Source organism: Cryptotermes secundus, unplaced genomic scaffold (genome assembly GCF_002891405.2).
Source record: "Cryptotermes secundus unplaced genomic scaffold, Csec_1.0 scaffold93, whole genome shotgun sequence".
Classification (NCBI taxonomy): domain Eukaryota; kingdom Metazoa; phylum Arthropoda; class Insecta; order Blattodea; family Kalotermitidae; genus Cryptotermes; species Cryptotermes secundus.
The window spans coordinates 862,631-878,729 of record NW_019736393.1 but is presented as its reverse complement, the minus strand read 5'-3'; the positions used below and the strand labels follow the sequence as shown (position 1 = coordinate 878,729).

Sequence of the window (16,099 nt, the reverse complement as noted above, 5' to 3'; positions counted from 1 at the left end):
TTTAAAATTTGACTGCAATTATTTGTATGCAGCATATAACAGCAATGCTTCCTAGCCAACTGTTTCTACATAGCACAGGCTGTAAAATTGGCCAGACTCACAGACTACAAAATATTTCTTGGCACTCAAAACAAGGGAATATTGAATAGCTAGAAACTGCCTCTTACCTATAAAGCACATGCCTTTTTGTATTTTCAACTCGGAAGTAATACCACTGCATGTGTCTATTGGTATACATGTCTGTGCGAAGATACAGTTCGTAATAGTTGTCTGTTATCTTCACAACCTTGGCAAGATTCCCAGATTCAAAGCGGGATTCAAACCGCAGACCATCTACTTTATCACCACATGGGCATGAATCCAGGAAGTATTTACTGCCTCCAACACTTGAGCGGCTAAACTTGAAAACAAGTATACAAAGTGTCAGAATGTCACACAAAATATATTTACTTTCTGGAAAACAATTCCATAAAATGAAAAAGGACTCACAATTAAACACTCTGAAAGGCCAACCATGGAATTTTGCCGGGACACTGGCAGGAGGGAAAGTACACATGAATGTACATATAGGTGCATGTGCAGACATGCACATACAATTTCCTTCTGTGTGTAGAAAATATGGTTTTTGATGCACATATATCAAGAAACTTCAGTATTAATTTTCTTGACACTGTAAATGCATCAAATTTGTAGAATTATGTAAACGGGTAGATTACATTGTCCGATAAAAGTATCACTCTGGGTTTATTGGTAAAAGGTAACACTATCCTTGTAACAGGCTGTGAAGGCCAATAGGGTTGAGAGATGTTGAGGCTCCCACATTTTCTAGACAATTGGCTCATGATGACGGTGAGGTTGTCAGCCTTATGCACTGGCTGGACACTGTGGAGAAGAAATAATTTACTGTCCCTGCCAGGAATCAAACTCTGGCCATCCACCATGTAGCTACACTGATTGAGCTATCCAGATCACAGTCTTAGATATTACAGAAATTAAATTATAAAACACTAAATTTGAACTCTCAATACATACAAGGAAGTTCAGGAAAATAAGTTGTGGCTATTTTTTCAAAAAATTATTTTAAGAGCTGCACATATTAACAACCTATAATATGTCAAAGTAATCTCCCTCCAATCATTTACCATGTTCTCAACACTTCAAGCATTGCTCAAAACAGTTTTTAAAATCCTGAACAGGAATGTCTGCCCTCAATGTCTGAGAAATGCTTTCTCTCAGCACACTCTCAGGTTTTGGAAACACCCAGATGTTAGCTACAGCCAAGTTAGGAGAGTACGTTGGATGATCCATGGCAGAAATGCCGTTTCATGCTAAAAACTTAGACACTTGAAGTGATGTATGTGCTTTCGCATTGTAGTTAAGAAGCAATGAGTGATCTCGCCACAACTCTCACTTGCGCCTCTTGGCCACGGTATTCTTTTTCAACACCTCCACACTGAATGTCTACTAAAAGTGGTCCCTTTGGGTACAAATTCTACATCCCTGATATCTAAAAAGCAGATCAGCATTGTTTTGATCTTGGACTTCAACATCTGTGGTTTCTTTGGCCTGGGGATTCACCACAGACTGTTTTTAACATCTCTTAATGTTCAACTTGGCAATTTCTGCAGTTTAACTCAAAAATTCATATTCACTCTCTGTTCCATCATACACTCCATTTTCATGCCTGGACAAAGTTGACAACACACAGTCATCTAATGAGCTATTGTTCAATAGTGAATGTAGCTTATTCAGACTTTTCATGTGAGCTCTGCCTTGTTGCATCTCCTAACATTCCACGTAACAGTGTTGTCAGATAACATGGCACAAAACAAAAAATAAATAAATAAAATAAAAAACTGTACGATCTTGTGTATAACCTTACAACCTCAATTAGTGGAATGTGCTTCATTTGCTATGTGGATAAAGTACTTACATAGTTGACAGCACTGACAGGGTAGTACTGAAATACAACTTGACCTGCCTCTTCTCCCACTGGCTTCGGTTGTACTTCACGACCAGTAGGTTGATAATACTCTTCTGGTGTTGATAATGTGGTGTCTACATGCTTCACCCGTTCTTCTAGGACCTGTGTATAATGCGTCTTTATTGCGGACTTCACATAATACTGAAATATGGCTTAATTGTAATCTTACTACTACATCCTCTAATATGATCTCATGGTCCCACATACCTGGCACTCTGCAGGCCACCGAGCTGCTTGCTGGGGACAATCCAATTCTTTGGGCAAGGCAAACAGATCTCTTGGTTCCTTTAATTTTGCTATTGGTCTCAGTGTTCTATTGTCTGTGTTGATTTCCACTTGGTTTGTCTTAATTGTATTCTGCAGGAAACTGCTCAGATAGCTACCTGTGGGCATAAAACAAGAATGCCATGCTACCACAGAAATAATATATTTCTGCATGTGCACAAACTAACGGGCACTTCCCCTTTCCAGATTGAAGGGTTGATGTACAGTACAGCAAACTCCTGGTTGTCCAGTATCCAAATATCTTTGATTCTCATCCAACTGGCAAAAATTTCAAAGAAATTTTACTATTTGTATAAATTTATTCAAAAACAAATTTTACATGTGGCAGTTCTTCCAACCACCACTAGCAGCACTAGCCATTGTCCACCCTCATGCAGGTACCATTACAGGGGAGGTTAGATGAATCTGTGGTTGCATTACAGTATATGTTTCCAAAATCTTTTGTCCATCGATCCACTGTCATTCAGGAAAACTCATAGGCAAGAACTAAAGCAAGAACATGTTGTTCCAACTCTGTATTGTGTGTCTGTAAGAAACTCTCTTGTAATTGGTCGGTCTGGATGACTTGGAGACGAGAAAATTCTTGACCCCACTGGGACTTGAACTCCGGCCCCTCGGTTGTCCAGCCCATAGTCAGTCAGTATACTGACTGTGCTATCCTGGCTCCTTGGTTTTAAAAATACAGAAATAAAACAGCCATACACACACACACAAATGTAATAACTCAATAACTTTTCAATTACTACAAAATCATTAAATAGCCTACAACTCTACCAGCTCTTCAGTAATTAAGCAGTATGTTTCCTTCCCTAAAACCTCTCTTTGGATTTAATTTCTTCAGTATTACAGCATTCCCAATATTTTAATACAAGAGGAAAATCTGAGTGCTACAGCTCTTATGACAGCTAAGTAGCTAGAAATCTTAGATGTTAACAATACACACACTGCTACTGTCTTCTTGGATTCATCTGTGAATGAAGATCACTTCAACTACTGCTGCAGTAGTGTCTGTAAAGAAGTACATTCAAAACTTCATACACTTTAAGTGGTCTGAAGGCCTTCTTCATTGATTGGATCAAAATAAAGTTTATGCAGCACACGCAATGCTGCTATCATTCACACAGCCCTGTAACTGACTGAAACAAGGATACTGACAGCTTGACTGACAGGGTGTTTATAAGTAAACAAATCAACTTGCAAATGCTTGCAGACTGGGTAGTTATATCTGTTTTACACTTACTACTTACAAGGCTGTTCATGTGGTTGAAATGCAACACAGAATTACCCAGTAACTCTTTGTGTTATACACCATCAAAACTCTTTTAGAACTGACTGGAATGGAGGTTTGATAATTTAGGTCTCTCAAGAAATACTATTATAAACTCCAGTTCATGAAATCTTAAGACACTAAAAAATCAACCTGATTCTCAGAATTTTAATAAATTGTGTTGCACTGATAGGAACCAAAAAAAAAAAATCGTCCAACTTTTAATCTAAACTTCCTACAACAAGGGTAACTTGTAACTTGTAACTAAATCAGTTCACTAGCTACAAAAATTAAACATATGGATAGATACATAAAAACTAAATTCAAAATATGCTGGCATAATTTGTTTATAAAACACCATTAAATATGGATAATTACGTTGTTTGCTTAGCTTTCAACAACACAAGGGCATGACAGTTTGCAATAATCATTTCTCAAGAAACAATTTTAACTGAAATATAGGTTTCTCAATTTATTCTGCAATTAGACTTTGTAATAATAAATTCTAAAAATCAGTACTCCATTTTGTATAGAATACTGTTTGGCAGGTGATTAACATGAAGCCCTAAAGACATCTGGTCATTATCTGAGTCGCACTGCACATCGTCTAAAATTTCTGTAACATCCCTAGGTTCCAGAGTGAATAATAACATTAATAATAAAAGAGTGAAATAGCATTGCCAAAAACAGAAGTTATATTAGCTATGAAGAATGTTACACTTTTATTCTCCAACAACTTTTGTAACACCAATGAACATCTCACTCACTTATTGTGCACACAGGAACACAAACAAAATGGAATTTCCCCCCTTCTAACAATAAGGGTATGATCTAGAAAATTAACATCTGGTTACAAAGAATTTAATTACTTTAGTTGTTTTAATAAAAAATTTGGTTACCNGTGCACACAGGAACACAAACAAAATGGAATTTCCCCCCTTCTAACAGTAAGGGTATGATCTAGAAACATCTTTTAACAAAATGATACTACAATTACTGCAAAGTCAGGCTTTCAATGTCATTTTAAACAGTGAGAGCTGAGAATTCAGTATCTTCTTTCTCTGATAACAACTAGGAAGCTCAGTAAATTCTAATTATTCATGTGGCCACAAAAAAGGGCGGTATGGGAAACACAGAGAAGCAAAATGACTTAATGTATGCATACCATCAAGCAGATACTGGACAGAAGATACTGAGGCCAGTATAAGCAGTAAGTTGTCTAACCATGAACACACAAGGAAGAAAAATATTTTACTTCATCAATCACAAATTACATTCTTACCAGTTACATGCCACTAACCCTTGCTATAAACTATTAATTACTTAAAACAGTATGATATAGTAAGAAATATTTCTTAGTTAGTCACTTTTCATGGTGTAAATAATAACACTTATCTTCCATTAAAACATTATATGTATTAATGTTTTGTATGAAGTTATGTTAATTTAATTCAGAGTTGCATTATCAACTGAATACCCCAACTGGACTCAGATCTGACCTTTGGCACACACAGGGAAGAGAGCTGCTTGGAGTTCCTTCACTACACCTGTTTCCATTCCTGTCACAACTACATGTCTGTGTGACTGATCAATTCCACCCTCCACCCATGCACCTGCCACATGCAACCACTAGCAGTCAACTTATAGATTAAACATCACCACCAGAGGCAAAGGGTGGAGATTCTGACACAGGACCCAGAATAAAACTGCCAGCTGCCTGCTAAATCTATCTATATTTCTAGAAGGAAGTTCTTTTATTACTGTTAGCTGAAAACAGAGTAAATAATTAAACATACAATAAGAAAATAGACTGAGATTCATATAAATAAAGAAAATCAAACAATTAATCACTCTAAATCCATTAAAAATAAAATTCTGTGTTCAATATTCTGTACTGTAAGCTGTATGTAATTAATTTACAATAATACTGTATCACTGTGACTATACTCCACATAGTGCATAACAGAAACCAAAACTGGTGATATCTATGGAAGATATTAATATGTATCTTAAAGAAACAGATTTGAAGGTGTGGACTGCATTCATCTGGATTGTGATGGAGGCCTGAAGCAGGATCTTGTGAGAACAGCAAAGAGATTTTAGGTATCATAAAAGGTAGAAAGTAAAAGTAAGTAAAGTAAAGCTATCCCTCTAACAGACCGTGAAGGCCCATAGGGTTGTAAGACATTGAGGGTCCCACATTATCTAGACAATCGGCTCAAAGATAGCAGTAAGGTTGACAGCCTTATGCACCGGCCGCGCTTTACTCCCCAGGAAAATTATTTACTTAATTCCTGGTACTCATTTCTGTTAGAGGCTGAGTGTCATAGTGTGGCCAGAAGGATTAGGTCAATTGAAAAAATCCAATGACCTCGTCGGGATTTGAAGCCGTGACCTTCCGACTTGTAGCATAGTGCCTTACCCACTATGCTACCGCGTGCCCCTCATATAAGGTAGAAAACTTCATTCAATGAAGGACTTTTAGCTTCAAATGACTCTCTGCTCCCTGGATTTACTTATAAATATTAATACCTCTTTTAATCTCTTGTACATTTCTGTACTGAAATTTCATGTCAGAAGTTACATTAACTTCCAAACAACTATATGCGAGAAATGCTAAACTCTTAAATATTCTACACAAAATAAAAACACAGAATCTTTCACATATAACACAGTTACACATACAAACTCACAACTTTTCCTTATATTTTCTCTGACTCTGGGGCTTCATTCTCAGCAGGGGCAAGAACTTTTCTTTTCACTGCCCTCTCTGCACCAGACGTGACACACACCTAACCTCCTAGCCAATATGCAACAGGATCTCTTTCCCCAGTGGTACAACGGCTAGGGCATGAGTCTAACCCTCACCTTCATCTGGTGCCAAGGTTAACAATGTCTAGAACTGCATTTGCACTTCCCCATTAATTTTCATAGTGTGGCATTTCATCAAAGGGACCATTTTACCTTTTTTTTTACATAAATGCAGAAAGTATCCCTTCTATTATAGCCTATTATCAATTTTATCCTTTGCTTACATTCTTAAACTTACCTGCAACTATACCAGACAGTCTGGACATGGGGATGGGTTTCACAAATACAAAACTGACCACAGGGCAGTCGGATGGCATGTAGCATCAGCAGCCACAACTCATGCAATAGCAATCAGTATATCTATTGAACACATGAAACCAGTCACTAACCAATGAACTCATGAGAAAATACAACATCTATCATAAAGAAACCAGCCAAGCTGTAAAGCCTTCATATCCTGTCTATGACTCAGTTTTTCGTGGTTCTTTTCAATCAACACAGGCAGAGTTTTCCAAGCCTGTAAAGGTTAAACAAAAGACCACATCTCATTCTTAAAATAGTTTAAGTAGCCAAGTTGCATTCTAAACAGATATTTTTCATGGTTTTCCATATAACTTCAGTAGGTAAATATCTGTTTGGAAGAATTTATTGGAAACCGATTATTTAGTAGATAAAGAGGGAAATAGATATTAAGAAAACAAGCTTGAGCAATGTGGGCTATATTCAATTAACTTAAGGCGGAGGAAGGAAGATAAATATAGCTATCTTTCTAGTTTCAATTTATGTACAGGCAGGTACACATGATGAATATAAATCAGTGGAAAATTGGACAAATGGATTGGTGGATGGATAAACAAATAAGAACAGATAGAGAATCAGAGAGACAGACCTAAAGAGATGGAGAGATGGGATAAAATATATGAATAGTCAGATAGACATATTTAAATAAATAAAGGCAAGATTTTGTACTGACAACTGACAATTCAGATTCTTTTATTTTAATTAGATAAGCTCCTCTTGTAAGCTATGAATTTTGCTACCTTTATGGAACAAACTGCATTGTAGCTTATGGTACAAATCTGAAGTAACCTATCCTAGTCTGAATGAAATCTGTGGGAAACTTTTCCTGAGGTCATTACCATTTAATTCAAACAAAGCCCTTGGTTCAGGGCTTTATCACTTGACTTGCCCTCCTGGCGTCACCTGGTACCATCAGCTTTCAAAAATTCCAACCAATGTATTGATTTTACTCATTCACCAACCCTCTTTCCAACCACCCCCTCTTTTACCAACTATAATCTGTCCTTCAACATATACTGACTCTAATGAAAACATAGAACCCTGTGAACTGTCACGCATGCAATCAGCTCCATAACATAAACTTGCATTTGGAGAAGTGGTACAGTTTCCTATAGGAACTTGCAGGAACCATACTCTAAAGAACTGGGATAGCTGTCATTTAGTGACTATGCTACATTCCAGGCAACCAAGGAACTGGGTTTGATTCCTGGTAGGGGTACAAGATTTTCCATTCTCCACTGTGTCCATGACCAGTCTGATGCCAACCCACCCTTCCATCCAGTGTGTGGCAGAGCATCTGTTGCCAGGGTTAAAGTGGCCAGAGTGTGACCGTGGCCATTCACCTACTGCTGGGCAGCAGGTGAATGGGCACAACTACACTTCCACTCCCTCACATATGAACATGGTAAGGTAAAGCTATTCCTGAGTTTTAATTAATTAAGCACAAGGCCATGAAGGTGCATGGGGGAGTGTTGGTATAGCTCCACCATTCTTAACTTTGGCACTAAATGGAGGTGTGTGGTCAACTTCATGCCCATGCTGCTTTTCCCATGGGGATACTGCCCCTGGCACCCATTGTACAGGAGGCTTGGATGGACCTCAGAGCCAGTCTGGATGTTATGAAGAGCAGAACAATCTCCTGCCCTGCCTGGAATTCAACCTGACTCTTCTGACAACCAGCACACAGCCTAGTCACTATACCGACTGAGCTAACCCAGCTCCTATATGAGTATGGTGTGATGCTTGCTTCATTACATACATGGCCAAGGTTACTTTTTAGCTGTGTGTTCATACTGTTTATATCGATGGTGCTTCCTGTGTAACATAGTCATGCTCTGAAGCTTTGTTGCTTCCCATTGTTTTGAATGTTTATTCACAAATGAAATTACTGATAATGTACATGTTACATTACTCACTAGCAGGTGCAGGGAAGGAGAATATATATCTAGTTTACTGCAAAATTAAATACCAGAGATACATCAATTATTTTTTCTGAAGTTCTGGAACATCCAAGCCAGGGCCATACTAAAGTGTCCAAATCACCCTGAAATGTATGGTTAGAAGACGTCCCTGTACTTAATTAAGTGCCATGCCAGGAAGACGTATGGGCGAACAGAGGTATAGGCTCCAATATTCGCCTTGGGACTAGATGGAGGAGAGTAGCCACTTTTATGCCTCGGCTGCTTTACCCCCAGGGGAAAGAGCCCCTGATACCCACTGGACAGAGGACTAGATGGGCCTTAGATCCAGTATGGAATCTATGGAAAGGAGAAAAATCTCTTGCCCCTGTCGCAAATCTAACTCCTGCCGTTCAGCCCATAGCCTAGTTACTATACCAACTGAGCTATGAAATGTTCCTTCTTCAGACAGAAGTGACTCAGAACAGCAAAAACTGATGATGAAACAGGCAGCATAAATGATTTATAGAGCTACATAATTATAAAATAAATTTACTTTCTAACACCTTCTCAGTTCCTGAGACTGTAGCAAATTTCAGTTTCTCTAGATAGCCATACAAGCAAAAAACAGTCAGTTGCCCCAGTACTTAATCAAGCACAACACCATTAATACATGAAGGTATAGCTCCACATATTATCAAGATAGGCACCAGATGGACATAAGTGATTAGCTTCACTCTCTGACCAAGTGGAGAAAGAGCCCTCGGTACCTATGGGGGAGGAGACTGGGCTCCAGAGCCAGTCTGGATACAGTGACAAAGATAAGAATACTTGCCACTAGCCAGGAAATAACCCCAGCCATCCCCCATCCATAGCTTAGTTATTAGACTGTCTCAACAGCACAGGTAAAAGGCAAAACTGTTACTGCATTTCATTAAGCATCACATCATGAGGACAAATAGGAGAGTGGTTGAATAGCTCAATGCATTCTTAACTTTGGCATCATGTGGTGGTGAGTGGTCAGCTTTGCACCTTGGCCACTTTAGCCTGGAGGAAAGAGCTCTCCAAATATCCCAATATTCATTATAGGTAGAATTCTGTGTAGAACTCAGACATATTGCTGAAGAGAAAAATCACAGCCCACGCTGTGAACAGAACACGATTCTCCATCTAGTATATATCCCTCTCACTACATTGAGTCAGAACAAGTATTTTTAATGACACTCAAGGAACTAAGATTTGTATTCATATGTTTTATTTATTATTGCTGTTCTCATACATTTTAAAATGAAGATTACTACATTTCTGGGCTAGAAAACGGAGACTAACGGCCGTAGGGATATGTTACGGTGACCACGCGACACCCTCTATCTGCTAAAGTTGGCACTAACTTAGCCGACAAGTGGCGGTCGCTCAGTCAGTATAATTCGCTTGCGGACTAAAACTACATAGTTTGGTTTGTTTTTGATTACATTATTTTGATCCTGCATGGCACTTGTCTCCCCCTCCCCCAGGCAGGCAAAGTCTGAAAGTAAATGTCCACCTCACTACACAAAAATACAACAATGTACAGACTGTATAGACAGTTGAGCTGCCTGGATTGAATTAAGTAAAAAAGAGTTAAATAGGACTCATTATCACAGATGTGATATAAGCACTACAGTTAACTTTCAACAATTTAAATTTTTCGATGGATCGGTTACCTCAAAAACTCGTTTTAATAATGGCCTAATAGGTAATGTTTATTATTTTAAAATAACTGATATTAGTAGTCTCCAATGCTGCGCCCATTTTCCTTTGAAAGAAGCCCCAAACTTAGTAAATTATGTTATATAATAATATAAATACAGCATTGCATTTAATCATAAAGTTTTATTATTGATGTGCCAGACATATTATTACGATTAACCATCATACTTTGGAATCTAAATCAAGCATTTCTAATCAGGAAGAGAATTGTGTTTACAAACAATATGATGACATGTCCGGGAGACACTATAGAATTCTTGGCTTCCATTACTTACTTATTCTTTTTTTTTATTGCTAGTGGGGTGGGACTAAGTCCCTTGTACTGCGGCCACTTCTGGCCTACTGTACCAGCCCCAGATGATAGGTGAGGGTGACTGTGGAGCAATGAAGATTGGCAGGGGAAACCAAAGTACTCGGAGAAAACCTGACCCAGCGCCACTTTGTCCACTACAAATCCCACTTGACCATACCAGGAACCGAACCTGGGCCGCCGCGGTGGGAAGCCAGTGACTAACCGCATGAGCTATGGAGCGGCCCACTTATTTACTCATCTGAGCCCTTCTTGAGGAGCAGCCAATTCTACAGCCACTCAAGAATTTCCCAGCATTTTATGGAAGCTGAAGGTTCATTACTGTGTTCACAAGAGCCTTCCATTGGTCACTATCCAGAGCCACATCAGTCCAATCCATACCATCCCATCCTATCTCTCTAAGATCCATTTTAATATTGTTCACCCACCTACGCCTTGGTCTTCTCAGTGGTATTCTTGGCTTCCATGGATTTCTGAACCAGTGTTAAGTACATTTATAATACAATGGTTAATAACGTACTAACACGCCACAAAAAGCATGGAATTAAGAACCAGCTTACAAATTGAATCCCCTATATATGACACATACGCTTAAATGTTTGTACACAGTATGCTATCTATCCAATTGTTTTAAATTAGCCGAGTCAATAGATATGATTTAATATATTTCATTATAAAAAATCATTCACATATCACATAGATGGTCACTAGCCTCCTCTTTAAAATCATTATTACACTTATTTTGAAAACTACATTATTTGCCAATAATTTCCAGAACCTGTCAAAATCAAAACTGAAATGCAGACTAGGTAACTATCATGATTTCCTTTCTATAGTGCACAATAATAAAGTTTGCAACATAATGAACAAAATATATTCCACACAATTTAACTGTATAATTATACAGTTTGAATTTGAATTTATTTACATCCCATAAATCCAAGTACAGGTTTACACCATTGGATATGGAACAAGTCAAGTACAAATACATAATATCTGTGCAATTATAGTTTTGCTTGAGAAGTTAATAAGATTATAATAGAGTGTTAATATGACCATGCTAACTGGTTACATACAGCACAGTCTGCAAATAAGCAAAGTGATATAGTAACATGCTTGAGAATACACTTTAGCTCAGAATTAATACCAGTTACTGTTTTATATTGAACTATTTATCTATGGAGTAGTGGGAGTGAGTAAGTAAGTAACGTTTCAATGCTGTGTTAAATTGCTTAATATTGCCAGTTGCCTTTTTGGGACTTTGAGGGAGGCTATTCAACACTTTGATGTCGAAGTAGTTACCTCCTTTTTGATATAGAGATGGAGTCACTGTAAGCTGAAATTGAGTTTTTGTCTTGTATTTATGTTATGGGTGTCAGCAGAATTTAAATTGTATATGCTTTCGTTGTCTACCACAAATAACAGGAGTGACAGTATGTATTGTGTGCGAAAGGGTAATATTTTTACCAGTTTAAAAAAATCTCTGCAAAAATCACTATTCTTGAATAGTCTAGTGGCCAGAGTTCCTGGCTACAGATCCAGAGGTCCCAGGTTAGATTCCCGGTGTTACCAGATTTTCTGAGAAGTAGTGTGTCTGAAATGGGGTGCACTCAGCCTTGTGATGATAACTGAGGAGCTATTTGAAGGAAATAGTGGCTCCGGCCTAGAAAACCGAAATTAATGGCAGTGGGTATCTGCTGCGCTGACCACATGACACCTCGTATGCTTAAGTTGGCACTAACTTCGCCAACAACCGGTGGTCGCTCAGTCGGTATAGTTCGCTTGCAGACTATGGGCCAAGGAGTTTTTTGTTTGTTTGTGATAATTCTAATTGTCCTATTTTTTTTTATTTTGAAGATTTTAGTGCTATCTGCAGAGTTTCCCCAGAATATTATACCATATGGCATAGGGGAGTGACAGTAGGAATAGTAAACCATTTTCATTACTCCCTTACTTACACAATGCCAGATGAAAGTTCACGTATTTTCCAATCAATTAATTTTTTTATTAGGATTATTTTTGTGCAATGAGTGATGTTTTTATGATACAGTCTGAATGTCATACACATTCCCCCAAGAAACTTAATATGGAACTCTGTAGTAAACCAACCGTCCTCATGCAGTGCTCAGTGAGACATATTTCAGACCAGCACACACCCGTCATTAAAATAAGCAATTTCATTCTACCCATGACCCCTATACATGTGCCTGAAATAATCTGACTGTCACATTTGTATACAAATTATGTTCATTAGCCTGAGTTCCACATGCAGGCAGGGGGGTTATGATGAAATGAATAAATCCTCTTGTATTGTTGCATAACACTGAAAAATGAGCTGAGAACGAGTGGCAAAATGTTGCCATTCTTCGGTATGTGCAAATTTCATTTATCTTAATGTTCAACGGTGATGTATATCTATTACTGCACCAGTCAATGAAGGCAAAAACCTCCCTTAGAACATCAATGACAATTTCTGGTGGTGTTATTGTTATCACTGTCCATTGGTCTGTCTGTCTGTTTGTCCCACCACCTCTCAAACAGAATCATTTAACTTTTTGAGCTTACATTTTTCAATATCTAACTTTTATTCCTGCTTACTGACAGTTCCTCCATAATTTCTGCAGGCACAGAGACAGAGGTCAATATTAGTCAGTCCCTCTGAAAGATTCAGACATCAAATGTACTTGAATTCTGTGCTCTATCAAGATGTGACAGCTGGACTGTTTCCGGTTATGTCCACTGATAAATGTTGCAATGTGGGAATAGTGTACTCTTGCCAATTCAGTTTCAGATGTGGCAAAAGTTTCCATCCCAATTATCATTAGAAGTTTCATGAAAACTGCAGTTCCAAACTGTTGATTTGAAAATATCGCCTCTCCGTACTTTTGCATTGACACCTCCTACTGATTTTATAATGTGAAGTGGCCAAATGCACACTCCATTAGTTGCTCAGACAACGTAAATATAGGCCTATTCATAATGCAGAGCCAGGATAGCATAGTTGGTACAGCGACTAGCTACAGGCTGGACAACTGAGGGGTCAGAGTTCAAGTCCCTGTAGAGTCAAGAATTTTATTTTCTTCACATCATCCAGACCGGCTCTGGGGCCCTTCCACCTTCCTACCCAGTGGTACCAGGAGCTCTTCCCCCAGGGTTAAAGCAGCATGAGCGTGAAGCTGACCACTTACCTCCAGCTAGTGCCAGGGTCAAGAAAATGTGGATATATATATCTCCACTCCCTTATACGCCTTCATGGCGTAGTGCTTAATTAGTTAAGCACAGGGATAACTTTAATTACTTTACTATTCATACTGGAGTGGAATCTTCATGTTAAGAAGTTGTTCTGCAAATAATTATATACTTCTTACATGCAACGTATATACTCCCCACAAATTTGTGATGTTATTGAAAAGCAAACTGAGAGAAGAATTAGTCAAAATGAGATAAATGTATCATAAATTTCTCCTTATCAAAAGGGAAAAATGAAGACCAGGTAATGTCTTGAAGAAAAGTATTTTTCATTCACAATGAAATACTGACTTAAACATATTATTGCCTAAGCCTCTAAAGTTGTTTCTTCTTCTTCTTCTTAGAAGTTACATTTGGTGACAACCCCCTTTACCCTAACACCACAAAATGGCAAAAAAAAAATCTTTCCACCACAAATCAACACTGATTTCATGGACAACACAGCTTAAACATGGTGCTGAGTTCTTCTTAGAATGTCATCAGTTCCTCAACTACACAAGAATTTCCCAACACATTATGGAACCTGACGGTTCATTCCTATGTCCATAAGAGCCCACAAGTGGTCCCTATCCTGGTGCAGATCCTTCCTTTTCATAAGTCATTCAAAAGCGTTCGTCCAAGTCCAGGGTCTGTGGTCATTACAAAGTGCTCCCTTTGGGTTTATGTAACATAAAACAGAGTTTCATATGAGGGCTGCACTACAGCTTATGCATTTAGAATGCTATACCTGTCATTAATGTTTCACTTGTAATTATTAGTCATTCCCCTACTTACTTGTCAGCATATACACTCAATGTTTATGTCCCTTTGTTTTCTTTTAATAATATGTAAGCATTCTTATGTGACTGTAACACTGTAATTTTTTGAGAATGTCTTTTTCTGCAATGTGCGTAGAAGATGAAAGTACTACTAACTTCCTCAAATGACAGTAATTTTCAGTCACCCAGGGATTCTTGCACAAAATTTTTTAGAATTTTAAATATGTTCCCTCTAGCATCCCAGTACATACTCTCCTTGGCTCTGTTTATGGTTACCAATAAATCACTGTTCAGACAAAATTCTGAAATTCATAATTTTAATACCAGGAATAATTCTAATTTTTTCCAAGTAACAACTCACTTGACGATGTTTCATAAAAGTCCCACCTATGCAGGCATTAAGATATATAATCATCTCCCAGCTGATATTAAGGGCTTGGCATGTGATATTAAACGTTTTAAAAAAGCATTACAAATTATTTGCATGAGCATTGTTTTCATATTGTGGATGAATATTTTATGCATAAAACTAGATATGTATTTCTGATGGTAATCTTAACATCACTGTATCAATATTTACAGTGTTCCATTATTTTTATTTTTCTTCGACAAAATCTTTTAATGATTGCATGTCTTATTAATATTACTGTACTAACTTGTATTCGTTTTTGACTTTTCTATATCCAACAATTGTACCAGTATGGATCAACAGAAAAATAAAAATATGAATGAATGGGAATCTCAAATCCCGTACTTGTATCATTCGTTTTCATTCCTTTCATGACCATTCAAATTCTTGATGAAAAATGAACTTCTGAATATATTTCAATGTGCATGTGCGTTGGCACACTGCAGTGCCAAAACGTGTTGCTATAAGCACTGAAATCCAAACATCCCTCTCATCAGAATCCAGACAGCTCTACACAACCTACTTCAAATGTAAACATATTTTCTGTCCATAACGTAAACGACCCTGTAGTTTAGAACAAGAATGCTCTTTCAAATTAAAAGGCCAATAATAATATAACTAGAATGAGTAGCCTCTTCAACGACTTTATAGCAATTCACCTGCACTCTTACTGTAAACATTTCAATATCCATACTAACCTAGGTTTTATCACTATCATCACTATATTACATCGCCTACACACATACAGATTTCAAACACTTACCTTTCGTTTTCGATGTCCCGCTTAAAATACCTAATCACAGTCAACGAACACAACCAACACTAACAAAACGCTAGTGCAACGCTAACCACAACAGCCTGAGCACACATACTCCTAGCCGCTCCAAGCGAGAATCACCAAATACCCGTGATTAAACAAAACCGCCCTCGATCATCTTGATCGCGACGATCGCGACCGCCTGTGATCGCCGCCTGCTTAAGAATGGCCAACTTCACAATGTTCACAATGCTCACAGAAGTGCAAGAAAAAATCGATTAGCAATGGAACTATCGCCCGTAAATTGCAGCTCGTAATACTG

The 16,099-nt window shown here is 37.9% G+C and overlaps 1 protein-coding gene across 1 annotated transcript in view; it reads right to left on the bottom strand.

Annotated features, from left to right (window-relative positions):
* The window catches only part of LOC111869770 (cytosolic carboxypeptidase 2), a 40,188-nt gene extending 24,226 nt beyond the window's left edge, over positions 1-15,962 (bottom strand). Inside the window, exons 1-5 of the mRNA XM_023861526.2 lie at positions 15,784-15,962; positions 6,586-6,707; positions 2,192-2,367; positions 1,934-2,086; positions 168-400 (exon numbers count right to left, since the gene is read on the bottom strand). Of these exons, the coding sequence (XP_023717294.1) occupies positions 168-400; positions 1,934-2,086; positions 2,192-2,367; positions 6,586-6,664 (641 nt within the window). The 5' untranslated portion in view covers positions 6,665-6,707; positions 15,784-15,962. The remainder of the gene's footprint in view (positions 1-167; positions 401-1,933; positions 2,087-2,191; positions 2,368-6,585; positions 6,708-15,783) is intronic.
* Positions 15,963-16,099: the final 137 nt, after the last annotated feature.